Source organism: Erpetoichthys calabaricus, chromosome 11 (assembly GCF_900747795.2).
Source record: "Erpetoichthys calabaricus chromosome 11, fErpCal1.3, whole genome shotgun sequence".
NCBI lineage: Eukaryota > Metazoa > Chordata > Cladistia > Polypteriformes > Polypteridae > Erpetoichthys > Erpetoichthys calabaricus.
In genome coordinates, this window is record NC_041404.2 from 75,802,642 (window position 1) to 75,818,389 (window position 15,748).

A 15,748-nucleotide genomic window follows, 5' to 3' on the forward strand; every position below is an offset into this window, starting at 1 on the left:
GTTAATGACAGTGATGATGGTTCTTAATACTGCTGTTCACTTTACACGGTTGAAATATTATTCTGCTATATTTTATTAAATATATTAGTACACTATTTGGTTCAGAATATTTTTTTTCTTGTTTTCCTCCTCTAAACCTAGGTGCGTCTTATGGTCAGGTGTGTCTTAAGGAGTGAAAAACACAGTATTTCTCTATGCTTTACTTCACATTCAGTACGCTCTAAATGTATGGCTCTGCACATACCACTAAGCATGTTATGGCATGGTTTGAAACCATGTATCCACCATGCCAGTCAGGTCACTAACTGAGACCAATCTGCAATCAGAGGGACAAGAGAAAGTTAGAATATTCCATTTCAATTCAGCTTCTGGGGATTATAAGAACCTCCGATATACGATACACTAATTTATAGACAAAAATTTGACATAACTAAGAAAATACTTCTATCAACATGAACTAAATAACTGGCAAAGGGCTCTAACATACTGTTTCGATTCTCAAAAAGAGGATATCATCAAGGAAAAAGAGAATGTCTGGTTACTCTATTCCTCTACCTATTTAGTATTTTTTGAAAACTATATCGACAGATCAACTCTAATTACATTACAAAAACGAAAAGCAAAAACACAAGTCAAACAGATTTACTCATATCTGTGTGATCCTCCTTTATTCCAACTACACTATGAGCCTGACTCAAATGTCTTTTAAAGGGGAAAGTGGGAATGCAGTCAGGAGTGAGAATGCGTGAGGGAGCAGATGGACATGGGATGGAATTTTGTCAGGACCGTCTGGGAGCAGTCTCATTGTGGGACAATCCCCTTAAACCATACCCTCCCGTTCTGTAGGCTTTAGACTTCAAACAGCAGCTTGTAGCAAGGCAATGAGGATCGCAAATTAGAGGCACAACAGGTGAAACTTTGCTTCAGTACCATTTTAGTACCAGTACTGAGGTCTACAAGCGGGCATCAATAGTGAAGTAAAAAGGTTAGCATTTGTTGAGTACCAATGTTGGATAGGTATTATGTTACCACAATATAGCAATGAGTTCATGAAAGTCAATGCCATTTTTTTTAAACATTTTTAACAATACTGGAAACTGATTTTATTAAAACAAACAATAGGGAAATCTTACGTTTATCAGACAGTTTTCTTTGGGGATAATGTATTACTGTTTATAGACAAATTAAACAGGAATTTACAACAAGCACAAAAATGTGTAAGGGGTGTACTAATGGCACTAGACACACCACCCAAGGTTTATGATTGGCAGTGTTATAAAGGACGCTCTAAACAATTCAACTATGGTTTAAACTGCTGTTAAATGATAGTGTTTAAAACAGTACAATGGGGAGGCAAGGAGCTGTCCAGTTCAAAGAATATATGTTAACAATAGTTAATAATAAGTCATGATACAAAAAAAAAAAAAAAAATTTAATCAAATACTGGACCCACTGACCAGAGGAGTATTTCAGATTTTTGTAATATTTACAAATACTGTGAATCAGACATTCATTACCACAACTGATGCACAGAGTATGTTTGTCAAAATAAACAAGGTAGTAAATAATTGCTTTTCATTTGCAAGGTTTCTTGGTTGTTCTTGTTTTACACATTTGTTTCAGTAGATAGCATGTTAAATACCTGCAGGGTGCTGTTGGTGAGGAAAGAAAAACCCTGCTGATAGTATGAAAACATTAAGAACTTGGAAGATTATTTTTGTTTTTTAGTTTTTCTAAGAAAATACAGTAATCCCTCGCTATATCGCGCTTCGCCTTTCGCGGCTTCACTCCATCGCGGATTTTATATGTAAGCATATATAAATATATATCGTGGATTTTTTGCTGGTTCGCGGATTTCTGAGGACAATGGGCCTTTTAATTTCTGGTACATGCTTCCTCAGTTGGTTTGCCCAGTTGATTTCATACAAGGGATGCTATTGGCAGATGGCTGAGAAGCTACCCAACTTACTTTTCTCTCTCTCTCTTGCGCGGACTCTCTCTGATCCTGACGTAGGGGGTGTGAGCAGGGGGGCTGTTCGCACACCTAGACTATACGGACGCTCGTCTAAAAATGCTGAATGATTATCTTCACATTGCTACCTGCTGTGTGCAGCTGCTTCGTGAAGCGACATGCTGCAAAGTGCTTCGCATACTTAAAAGCTCAAAGGGCACGTATTGATTTTTCTCTGTCTCTCTCTCTCTCCCTGCTCCTGACGGAGGGGGTGTGTGCTGCCGCCTTCAACAGCTTTGTGCTGCGGTGCTTCGCATACTTAAAAGCCAAACAGCCCTATTGATTTGTTTGCTTCACTCCTTTGAAGAGGAAGATATGTTTGCATTCTTTTAATTGTGAGACAGAACTGTCATCTCTGTCTTGTCATGGAGCACAGTTTAAACTTTTGAAAAAGAGACAAATGTTTGTTTACAGTGTTTGAATAACGTTCCTGTCTCTCTACAACCTCCTGTGTTTCTGCGCAAATCTGTGACCCAAGCATGACAATATAAAAATAACCATATAAACATATGGTTTCTACTTCGCGGATTTTCTTATTTCGCGGGTGGCTCTGGAACGCAACCCCCGCGATGGAGGAGGGATTACTGTATATTATGTTTTAGTGAAGTTACATCAATCATGGAATTCTCTCACTGACAAGGTTGTGCGTAATGTGACGTTGAAAATCAGTAAACTATTTCCGATATGCAACTCTGAATTTGCTCTATGTGAGTGTGGATGTCGTATATGTACTTTGTATACATTGCACACGGCTCCATTTTTTAAAAATACTTTTAAAAGATGATGGATTTCCATTGAACATGCACTTGATTTACTTAATAATTAACACTGTTAATGCCCAGGCATGTTTCTGCAAAACACATTCACCGCTTATAAAATAGTATTCATAAATTTACTTCACTTGGCAGCACTCTCCTATAAACAAGCCGTGTGAGCTGCCTCCACTTCAAAAATAAAAATTAAAAGCAGGGTTATAGCAAAGGTTTCATCTGCTTATTAGTTCACTGTGAAAAAAGGATTGTTCTACTTATTTATTTGTTTTGATGATCATTAAAAAGTTACACATAATATCAACCAGGATCATGTTTCTCTTCCTGCTATGGTGCAGCAGGGATTCAGCAGAAAGCTAGAAAGCCTTGTGCTGCACTTTCAAGAATAAATACTTTTATTTCCAGTTTATCCCATTATGGTTTGAGACCACAAATATTGATTATTTATTATGTCCCCGGGTGACATCATCCATTCTGCTGTTGCTAAAATGCAAACACAGCACCCCGAGGCGCTTGTGCTAATCTCTGGAGATTTTAACCATGCGACATTGGACAAAACGTTACCTGCCTTCTCCAGTATGTGGATTGTAACACCCAGGGAAATAGGACTATTGACCTACTGTATGCAAACGTTAAAGACGCATACAGCGCCACCCCGCTGCCTGCGCTTGGGAAAGCAGATCATAACCTGGTTCTGCTTCAACCTCACTACAAACCAAGAGTGAGGGGAGCTACCTACAACCACATGCTCATTCAGGAAATGGTACCCTGAGGCAGAGCAAGCTCTGAGAGACTGCTTTGGAACTACGGACTGGGATATCCTGCAGGGATCATATAGTGAGAACATTGAGGAGGTTGTTGACTGCACTACTGACTACATCAACTTCTGTATGGACATTGTAGTTACAGTAAGAACTGTACGCTGCTATGCTAACAACAAGCCATGGATTACAGGTGACACCAAGGGCCTTTTGAACCAGAAGAAAAGGGCTTTTAAAGGCGGTGATCAGCATGAGCTCAAGCACGTGCAGAAGGAACCTAGAGTCCAGTTCAGGGCAGCGAAGGAGCAGAAGTTACAGAATAACAGCATGAAGGAAGTATGGGATGAAGATCATCACTGGCTGCAGCTCGAAGCGGGGTTCCACCATTGAGAGAGACGTGGAGAGAGCAAACCTGATGTACAACTTCTTTAACAGGTTTGACCACCCTAAACCACTCTCACCTCAGAGTACTACACCCTCCACCCATCCTTCTACTGATACCAGCATAGGAGAGAGTTTCCTCCCACCCACAATTACTGTAGCCCAGGTAAGCAGAGAGCCGAGGAGACTTCCTGCCAGCAAAGCAGTGGGTCCAAATGGAGTATCGCCACGACTGCTGAAGGCCTGTGCGTTGGAGTGGGGGAGTACTCTACAGCACATCTTCAACCTGAGCCTGGAACAGGGGAGAGTCCTGAGGCTCTGGAAAACATCTTGCATCACCCCAGTCCCAAAGGTATCATGTCCTAGTGAGCTGAATGACTTCCGGCCTATAGCTCTGACGTCATATGTGATGAAGCCCATGAAGCGGCTGCTGCTTCATTATCTGAGGCCACAGGTCTTCCACACCCTCGACCCTCTGCAGTTCGCATACCAGGAGAAGGTGGGAGCGGAGGATGCCATTATCTGTATGCTACACTGATCCCTCTGTCACTTGGGCAGAGGCAGTGGTGCAGTAAGAATTATGTTTCTGGACTTCTCTAGCGCCTTCAACACCATCCAACCTCTGCTCCTTAGGGACAAGCTGATAGAGATGGGAGTAGATTCATACCTGGTGGCATGGATCGTGAACTATCTTACAGACGGACCTCAGTATGTGCGTCTCGGGAACTGCAGGTCTGACATAGTGGTCGGCAGCACAGGAGCGCCGCAGGGGACTGTACTTTCTCCAGTCCTGTTCAGCCTATATACATCTGACTTCCAATACAACTCGGAGTCCTGCCACGTGCAAAGTTCGCTGACGACACTGCTATCATGGGCTGCATCAGGAGTGGGCAGGAGGAAGAGTATAGGAACCTAATCAAGGACATTGTTAAATGGTGCGACTCAAACCACCTACAACTGAACACCAGCAAAACCAAGGAGATGGTGGTAGATTTTAGGAGGACCAGGCCCCTCATGGACCCCCTATGATCATCAGAGGTGACTGTGTGCAGAGGGTACAGACCTATAAATACCTGGGAGTGCAGCTGGATGATAAATTGGACTGGACTGCCAATAGTGATGCTCTGTGCAAGAGAGGACAGAGCCAACTATACTTCCTTAGAAGGCTGGCGTCCTTCAACATCTGCAGTAAGATGCTGCAGATGTTCTATCAGACGGTTGTGGCAAGAGCCCTCTTCTATGCAGTGGTGTGCTGGGGAGGCAGCATAAAGAACAGGGATGCCTCACGCCTGGACAAACTGAGGAGGAAGGCAGGCTCTATTGTAGGCATGGAGCTGAACAGTTTGACATCTGTGGCAGAGCGATGGGCGTTGAGCAGGCTACTGTCAATCATGGAGAATCCACTGCATCCACTGAACAGTATCATCTCCAGACAAAGGAGCAGCTTCAGCGACAGACTGCCGTCACTGTCCTGCTCCACTGACAGGCTGAGCAGATTGTTCCTCTCCCACACTATGCGACTCCTTAATTCCACCCGGGGGGGGGGGGGGACACGACATTAATATTATACAAAGTTACTGTCTGTTATACCTGCATTTTTCCCTCTTTAATTTAATATTGTTTTTTTATCAGTATGCTGCTGCGGGAGTATGTGAATTTGCCCTTGGGATTAATAAAGTATCTATCTTATGGTGGGGGCCCCAAAAGTAAAAATACATGATTTCTGAATGCTTTGAGAGAGCAATGATGTGATTAACAGGCTGCAGATGATTTAATTTGCAGTGACATGCAACTGAATGCCAGGATAAGAAATGATAGCAAGATGGATCATTAGCTAATAGAAACACCTTACACTGTGCTGATTAGGGAATGAAAGATTAAATTTGTAGGACAAATGCAAGCACATGTGGCTACAGTTATTACTCCATTTATCCACTCATTCAACTATCCGTTTTCTGCTTATTCACTTTATAAATTTAAGGCTGTACAGTAATCCCTTGCTACTTCGCGGTTCACTTTTCGCGGATTCACTACTTCGCGGGTTTTTAAATACAAGTGATTGCCCGCCTATCGCGGAAGTTATGTTCCAGATCCATCAGCAACAGGAGAAAATCCGCGCTATAGAAAGACCATATAAATAAACATTTTTATAGTTTAAGCCTTAAAATACCCATCCCACATGCTTTAACTCTTTTAGGGCGGATGTCGACTTTTGTCGACAGGAGGGGTTGAAGGCGAATGTCGACAAAAGTCGACATCCAGGGATAAAGGGCGACAATCAGCTGTTAATGGCGACAAATCTCACTGTCACGTCACAGGCATTCCCTCTGTGCTTGGAGGAATGCTAGACTCGTTGACTCGGCAAATAAACATTGCGTGTGCGTGAGTTGCGAAATGTAAACAAAGGCAAGATGGCACCGACATGTGAAAAGGCAGCGAAGCAAGTGCAGAAAAGAAAACACTTGGCAGACGTTGTTTTGCGCATTACCACGGAGTCGGACTCTTGATTTTTCAGAATCGGACTTTATTGGCAGTGATCAGGAGATCGAGCAAGAGAGTTAGAAGCAGGCATCAGCTGATCAGACACCAGCCGATGCCGCGCGAGCGCATCTGCTGCCAGTTGAGTGCCTTCGCGCAGCCGATGCATCTACGGCAAGGTTCGCATGGGATAAATACATATACATTGAACCGTTGAGAGACGATCTGGCTACCGGAGTTTACAAGATGGCATGGCTTGCTTTTGGACACGACAGATCACCAGCTGCTGTACTTCAGGTTGCTGTCTCCTGATGCTGCTTTTCAGCTACTGTCAGACGAGACAAACAGGTAGGCAGAGATTTTTTTTGAATCGCGGGCTGCGTTTGCATCGCATTCTCGTTTTTCAAAGTGGAAACCCACAACGAAAGACGAGATGAAGCGCGCTGTGGTATTACAAATAGAGATGGGACAGAACTGGTGATATAACTTCAGGGAGCATTGGTCCAAACGTGTTTTGTCCCCTGGTGGCTTAGGTACGTGCTGCTGCAAAGTTTTATTCACTTCTGTAATAAACAGAAGCAAATCCCATGGGGTGAGCCAGGCTATAATGCCATACATAAAGTTCATAAAGTTTCAGAAGATGAAAAGAGGTGACAATACGGTTTTCATGCAGGCAGAAAACTTGGTGGCAGTGGCATGGCACGATGGCAAATGGGTGACTTTTCTCTCTACAGTACACACTAACAATATATGTTAGAAAATGCAGCAACAGACAATTGAAAAATAGGCATCAAAACAACACATATTGTAAGGAGTGCAATGTGGCAATGACTGAAATTGGCTGCTTTGAGCGAGATCAGACTTTGCTGTGTAAAATGTATGTGATATGTATGTGAAATCATAGAGAATTCAGGCTCATACAACATGCAAGACAGTAACATTTGTCAAAAGTAAATATTTTTTGTTGATTTGATATGTTAAACAATTGCTTTGTGTTCTTTTTTAAAAAATGTTAGTTTTTGGAAAAATATTCAGCCCTGGGAGAAAAGAAACAAAAAAAAAATTAGCCCTAAAAGAGTTAAACACATCTAAACTTATAAGACACACTTTGTTAACACATATGATATGTGGATGTCGGGCTAAGGATATGAGTAACATCTCACTATTATAAAACATTTTAACTTCACGCAAGACAAGACAGTGAGACAGGAAAATTGGTGATGTACAGGCTTTTAAATTATTGACAGGCAGAGCGACAAGCAGCACAAAGCCAGCACAAAGTCCACTTCTCCTTAGCGTTCATTCAGCTCCCCACCCCCTTGACAATGCGAACTGCGCCTCCGGGGAGGGGGCTTTGAGCGAACATGCGTTCAGCCCTCACACACACACTCCTCCTCCTTTCGAACGTGCAGTACAAGCAGGCATTTTGGCAGAAGCAGCACAAAGTCCATTTCTGCTCAGCGTGAGTTCAGCTGCCCCCCTTCACAAAGCGAGTGCAGACACATTGACGTCTGATCGCTGCGTGCAGTGCTGGTCTGCAGTGTTTAAGAATGTAGAAAGTGTTTAAGAGCATAGGAAGTGTTTATAAGAGTGTGGGAAAGGTTAACAAGAGAGTGAGAAAGGTTTATAAGAGTGTGGGAAGGGTTTATAAAGCCTTAAAATATGTATAAATAATAAAATAAATATAGGTCGCTACTTCGCGGATTTTCACCTGTCGCGGGGGGCTCTGGAACGTAACCCCTGCGATAGGTGAGGGATTACTGTATATGGTCATTATTATCACATGTCGAGAGTGCAGGAAAATGTCAGGGTCAGGAAAAGCTGATGTCTATCACATCACCAATGGATGCAAAGCAGAAACATCCTTGGACTGGGAACTTTTGTTATTACAGGGCACGTCCACTCTCTCTCACACACCCACACCCACACACACACACAAACTCACCCATACAAGTATAATTTAGGGTTTTCATGTGTTTGGAATGTGGGAGGAAAATTCATGTCTATGTTAGGAGAGTGACGAATCTTCACATAGTCAGTACTGACTACAAGCTAACATTCAGAAGTTCAGACAACTTGCAAATTAAGTGGTTGCATTTATACCTAAGGCCAGTGAAAAACAGTGACAATATCACCTATTCAATGATTGTTACAAAATAATACTTAAATGTCAGTGTTTCAAGGTTATTACAGTGGCAAAACACTTGTGTGACTCAGCTCACAATGCACAAATCAGACTTTTCTAGTGACGAAATATGTAATACATAGCACAGCAAGGTGCACTTAGTGATGCTACTCAAACAACATATTTCAGTGCTAAAAACAATACTACAATGCAGCCTCCAATTAAGACTGTATTACTACATTTAAGGTTAAGTACTGCTCTATGGTTAATTTTGTAGGAGCCCCAGGCATTAGCAATTGTCTGATCACTAATATTGGGTACCTTGAGAACAATAAAATAAAGTCCGTCTTTAAAGGACTTCTGAAACAGATTGATTTTCAAATGAAAACCTTTACTTCACAAGAGCAGACAGAGGTAAAAGAGTAAGGTTTAAATGAGTAATTTGTCAGCACTTTATAACATTTCATAACTGAATTAATTTGACTTGTCCATTAAATGCTACATTTTACAAAGTGTTACGTACTAGCTAATGTTTCTTGCATGAATTAATTCAAACAGAATTCTGAACACAGAATATGTGGAAAAAAAGTAACTTGCTGACAAACAGGATTTGAAAAATGTATTGATTTAAAAACAACTTTAAATTTTTTTTTCAAAATGTGAATTTATAAATGAAGGAATCTTGAATAATCTTACTATTTCCTTAATAATGTGGCATTGATAATGTTTGGATGTTTGAATACATTCATATTGATTTTAAGCAGGATTTATTTCTCAATACTTAAAGTATCAGTGAATAAATATAGCATATGCACAGGGTATGAAGAAAGAAAGAAAGAAAAAAAAAAAAAAGTTATCCATGATGATCATATGATTCTTTATGAAATCAATGCTAAAACCCTCCAACCCTATGTGTAGTTAAATGAAAAGTAACACCGAATTAATAATGATATTTAGACTCAGTATGGTGTGTCACACTATCAATTCCCATCAAGATCTCATAATTTCTTATAATGATCAGACGCCCGATGGCACCTTCTAACGTCAGCATAAAAAGTTGGCCACTAGTAAACTGCTTCATTACAATTCATTCCATACTTTTGTAATAATAACATATATATAGTAATAATGATGATGACTACCATCGTTATTTTATACACAGTAGATTTGTTTGCTGGGATATTTTTTCAAAATTAACATGTCCTTGCAAAGCAGTTCACTGTAATAATTAAAAAGCATAAATGCTAACAATGGGGCATGGCATTAATTGCCACAATGGGGCAGACCATGGGACCCTGGGGCTACCAGGTACAAGCTCTGCAAATTTCATAAATGTTTCTTACACTACTATCAGACTCTCACAGTATTTTAGAACTTATGACTGATACATTGTTGATAAAAAAAAATATATAAAATAATTCAAATTGTACCTTAAAAGAACAATTTGCCTGAAATATTAGTTCTCTTTTAGTATATTCCTGTTTTACCTGAAAATAAACTAATTAGTTAATAAACATATATTCAAAAAGTAAACGTTTACTGCAACTGTCATAAGTCAAAATGTGTAAAGGCTGCCTGTTCTCTTCTGGAGAAACAAAAAATGAATGTACGCATTTTTGTACGTGATAACACATTATTAATGGCATCAATCTTTAAACAGGAATGACACACTAGCACTCCAATACATTAGGTGTTTTTTGATCACATGCGCTTTGATTTCAAAAACAATGAGTTCTGGTACTATGTTGGGCCTGGGCCCTGTGGTCCTTAGCCATTGTGTGTTGCGTTCCCACTGCACAACAATAATGCAACCTTTATGCAAAATATGTGACATGCAAAGAAAGAAGGGTGATGCGGTGTGACATGATCCAGATCTAGAACGCTGGATTTAAATCTCACGACTGGTCGCTGGAAATTTTAAAAGGCCACATTCTTCTGGTGTCTGCATAGATGATCCTCTGGGTGCTCCAGGTTTCCTCTCACATCCCCACAGACATGCTGGTTAGTTAACTGCCTGTTCCAAAAAGGATCTATGCAGTTATGAGTGAATCCTCCAATACCTTGGTGTTTTCTCCAGGACTATTTTCTGCTGTGTATCCAGCACTGCAAGACAGTCTCTAAGCTCCAAACACCTAACATAAAATTTCATCCTGAATTGATATCCAGAGAGGAAGAAAGCAAAAGTTTGGAGACAAATGAACTGTATGGTCATGAAAGAGCACAGAGGGAATCAAGTAGTAATAAAGTATTGCAAACAGTGATTAATGACAAAGTTCCAGAAGGCAATTAATAAAGAAGAATAAAACAGTTTGCTGTGAGAATTGCTCAAGGCCATATTAACAAAAAAGACTAAGTGAAAGCAACCAAGAACCATATTGATAGAACCAGGAAGACAGCATAACACACTGGTTGCAGCTGTTTCCTCAAAGTTCCAGACTGAGCTCTAATCACAGCCTGCTCTGTCTGTATGGATCTTGCCCACCTTTTCCATACATGCAACATTTTCTGTAACCAGGTACTGAAATCTGTTCCCCCATTTAAAAGAAAAGCATGTTAGGTCCTAAGGCAACTATATTGGCCAGGTTTAGAAACGTATGCCCGGGCAAAACACAACTTCCAATTCTCTGCTGGGTCCTGTCTTGTAACCTGCATTTCAGGGATAGTCTCTGTGTAATTGAATTAAACTACCATCATCTCAGGATAGAGAGATAAAAGGTATCAAGCAAACAGAGTAAACTGTACAATTGTGGTGCATTCGAGCAGTACAAAATGAATGATGGCATGGGAGCTGGTGCACTTCAAGTCTTACAAAACTGGAATACAAACTATATTACTTAATGTAAATATTACTGTATTTTTAAATAATGCATATGCATAAGTCCTCACAGTTTAGCATAGGTGGTTACTTGTTAACCCTCATTAGCAGAAACAAAAATCATCCCGCAAAGAACACAGGAGGAAAAATTAAGAAACATATAAAAGAAAATTAACCTTGATCACACCTTAAACGATCATGCCAGAGAAGGTATAACTTGATTGTCAAACATACTGGGCAATACTAGGCAAAAATAATTGTGGAGCCAAGACAGCACAATAATGACTAATATTTTTTCATAGCTGGCAGGAATTATGTTCAAAATAAATATATGTGCAAAGGGTGGTCAGTTAGTCCTTTAAATGTTTAATTGTTGTATGTGACAAGTTGACAACCAAACAATAGAGATACTATGCTGTCCCCTGTACGCTTCTCACATTCACCACAACCATACAAGTATTTCACAGCTGCATTATAAAGAATATGAAGACAACTCAAAAGGTTTTAAAAAGCATTATCAGCTATATTTTTCTGAATCCTCCTTGGCATAAGCCTATAAACACCCTAGGGGCAACCTGAGCCCCTCCCATTATAAAAACAAAAATGGACAGCAAAAATACCATCCTTGGCAATTTCATAGCTTTACGACACTAGGTAAAACGTTAAAACACAAAAAGAAAGAGAAAAAAATCAAAAGATTACCCCTGGAGGTCGGATCTTGCAGATGCCGGACTTCTCTGCGATGGGTCTAATTTTAGCGATGTACCCAAGTGGGTCGGCGAACTCTTCCCACGTAGGTTCAAAAACTGGACACTCTGGGGGCGGTACAAATTCCTCGACATCCATCTTCCGGTACAAACTGGGGAGCGAAAGCAGAGCCATCAGCATTCATTAAGTGTTGCAAATCAAAATCTACTTGCATAGTATAAAGCGCTCGATCCGAGAAGAGTGTCGCCCCCTACCGGGAAGATATGGCATCTGAATGAAAACACGAGGAACACCTTGCTTATCTTCAGGATGTAGGCCAAACAACCTCCCCCCGCGTAAGCATACCCTGGACCAAATCAGACCAAAACAATCGGGCCCAACGTCAGACCTCGAGAAAACCTGCATAATCACGCGTCAACTGCTCACCTCATTTTAGTTCAATTTGCTTCCTGTATACAAAACACAGCTGTCAGCTGTCCTCACAAAACTCTGATCCTTCGTCTTCTTGACCAGTTTATATTTATTCTATCCCCATGTGTGCTTATTTCTTATTTTTGTTTGACGAGGATAATCAATGTCCTTAATCCTTAAGTTTCCGCGAAGAGTGCTGGTTGCTGAAGGGTGGATAACAAACGTTAGCTTCTACTATCCTTTCTTGTCCATCTATTAACATACGTGTACGTAATCCTCGCCTTATAACCAAGTCCAAAGACATTAAAGTCTTTTAAAAATATTTTTTAAAACGCCAACACCTATCCTCAGTAATACAAAACAATGAGGGGAAGAACAGTAAAGAGGCCTGCAGAGTAGAATAGGAACAGAGGATGGCCGGTCAACCAACAGCCAGGCATGCGCCGCGATTTGTTTACGTCTCCGTTGACAGGCCTGGCATTTGTTCGCCGAAGTGAATATCCCCTGTTGTCGTTGCCGCCGAGTATCGCCGGGATGGCTCTTGCACCGCCCTGACCCCGTCAATCACCAAGATGGATATTTCCCTGCGATTCCACAGTCTTTGTCTGCTACGGGACAGTCCGGATACAGTCTCTCCTTCAGCCCATCATCACTCGGCGACTGCTCCAGTATGAGCGGCCACTGCTTTGTCAAGGTGTTAGCCACGCTGCTCTTTCAGACAGTATTACTTCTTGTACTTCCCTTTCCCAGAAGAAAGATTTAATTTAACTCCGGTTGCATTTATTTGCGTCGGTGTTACAGTCGAAATTAGCAATAGCAAATAAGCAGTAAATGTTTCTTGTCTCACGTCCTGTGTTGACCTGCGGACTTCTCTTTCTCTAGAACGGAAGCCTTTTATACACCATAGTATAATTCACAAAATATTTTTCTTTATTATTCACCTCCCCACCGGTCGTCTTCCAGAGACACCATATTGATTTCATCACGACCTCAACACCACCACCTTCAACAAACCAGCACTTCGACATCAGTCCGCAGGAAAAGGGGGGGGAGAAAGCAGTTCGACCAATTTAGATAGAATTAACAAGGGTAAGGTGTGACTTGTTCTCCTTCCAGTACCTTCCAATATCCACACATTTACACAATATATTAGGGAAACAGGCATTTCTCTGCCTGGTGGCAATTTTTTTTTTTTTCATTTTTTCAATGTTTAGGATGTTGAACGTGACGCGAAGGGATACAACATTGTATGAATGCGGCTCCGGTCATAAAAGTAAAACCGGCCGCCACGGAGCGTGGTCTCGCGTTTCTTCCTGCGCGATGACGTCAGAACGCAAGCCCCTCGCGTGGAGCTCGATGGTGCCGCCGTGAGGCGTTTAGAAAGTGGTGCTCGCTTAGTTGTCCCAAAGAGCATTTAAACAAGGTGAGAGACTAAACATGTTACGTGGAGTGGTGAAAACTCTGTAAAGTGTTTATATTTTTTGACGCTCTCAAGTTTTGTAGTTTTTATTGGGATATGTGCTGTGTATAATAAAGTATTGTTTATCTTTTTTACGAGCCATGCCGTGATGTGCATTGTATCGTGTTTGGGTTGTTTTGGCTTTCATACTGTTTATGGTTTATTTTTCCTTTTAATCCAATTTCCTTCACTGAGTGAGTAATTATGCACTTTATACAATACAGAAATATATAAATATCACGAAACAGATTTCTGACCTTATTTGTCATCTTTCATGTAGTTTTCATGTCATGTCGTTAATATTAATGCTCGGAAGCATTTAAAGGTACACGTCAGTGGAACGAGATAATCTCCAAGGCTGTAAGAATAAATTCTGTAACAAAAATAGCAGGTACCCAGAGACAGCAATCGAATTTGCATAAAGACGTCGATCAACGTGTCTTAGAATGCAAATCATTTGGTTTGCGTGTCCGTTACACTCATAAGCGCTATATAAATGTAAATAATTATTATTATTATAAACACTACTATAGGGACGCTCAACAGAAAAAGACGATAACTGGACGCGATTGAGTCTTGATTACTATGAATACATGTACGGCTGCTAAAGAGTATCGAGACTGCTTCAAGCATGGGTTCAAAGTTATGTGAACAATCTAGTCGAAATTACGCCATCTAGTTTTTTTTTTTTTTTTTTTACTTTTTATCATTTTTTGATTAACCTTTCTTGTTTCTCAAAAATCAAAACACACTTTCTATTAAATACAGCTACCTTATAAATCATGAATCCGGAAATGGCCACAGCCTCGAAACAGAGTAAGAGCCCAACTTGAAATTAGTAGTTGGCTAATATCAAACCTGAAGCCCAAAAGGAAGTAAATTGCTTCGAGCGTCATTATTACCCAATTACTTTCTCAACCAACAGGTTTTCTGCTATAAATCCCCCAAAGCTGCCTTTAGAAAAGAAAAAAAAACTGAATTATGTAAGCCACCCTAATTCGGGTTGTTCATAAGAAATGTAACGATTTACTTTATGAGGTTGAAGTACATAATAAACAAGAATAGTGTGTTGCATCACATACTTGCAGTATTAAAATGTATGCTTCAGTTTAAAATTTTAAAGTCTAAATATTTTTGATTTTAACAGAATTTTGACATTTCACCCTCTTATAGGGGTGTGGGCTAGATCCCTAGTAAAGGATCTGAAATCAAAAATAACATCAGATTGGTAAACACTGACTTTGAAATAATCTAAAACCTCTGCATGCATATGTTTGAAAGTTGTAATTTTTAACATTCTTTGAGTGGCTCTTAGAAGGCTAGGGCTACTAGGAAACAATCAGATACCAAAAAAATGACATAGTCTTGATCAGCAACCTCAAAAGCAACATAAAAGGACACTGCACAAGCCAATCCCTTTTTTTGAAAGTTTTGGGAAAGAGTAACTTTGACCCCTTATATCCTATTAGGGCATGAACCCATGGGATTGGTTGATGTATCATGTGCAACATCAAGTCTTTCTGATAATCTGAAGATGCCTTATTGGCTTACTTTTTTAACATAAGGGTAAAATTTCCTGCACAAAATACGATCCAAAATGGGCCTAAACCTGAATTTTTTTGGTGTCTAGGTGTTCAAAAATTTCTTGCATAACTACACGTCAAGACACAGTGCACAAAATATCATACACTATGTGCAGGTTTTTTCATACTGGTGAGCCAAGATATGCCAGACCGAAAAAAAAAACCAAAAAAAAAAAAAACAAGTAAGTAGAAGGCATTCATAAGTGATTCTTGTGCACAAAAAATATTTTACTTTTGAAATTTGTC

The 15,748-nt window shown here is 40.3% G+C and overlaps 1 protein-coding gene across 3 annotated transcripts in view; it reads right to left on the minus strand.

Annotated features, from left to right (window-relative positions):
• kdm5c (lysine (K)-specific demethylase 5C) overlaps positions 1–13,469 on the minus strand; it is a 132,662-nt gene extending 119,193 nt beyond the window's left edge. For 2 of the 3 annotated variants that reach the window (XM_028813375.2, XM_028813373.2), the window contains exons 1-2: positions 12,476–13,469; positions 12,044–12,200 (exon numbers count right to left, since the gene is read on the minus strand). In XM_028813375.2, coding sequence (XP_028669208.1) covers positions 12,044–12,200; positions 12,476–12,480 — 162 coding nt within the window. In that variant the 5' untranslated portion in view covers positions 12,481–13,469. The remainder of the gene's footprint in view (positions 1–12,043; positions 12,201–12,475) is intronic. The other variant, XM_028813374.2, reaches the window with a different exon arrangement.
• Between the last annotated feature and the right edge of the window lie 2,279 nt (positions 13,470–15,748).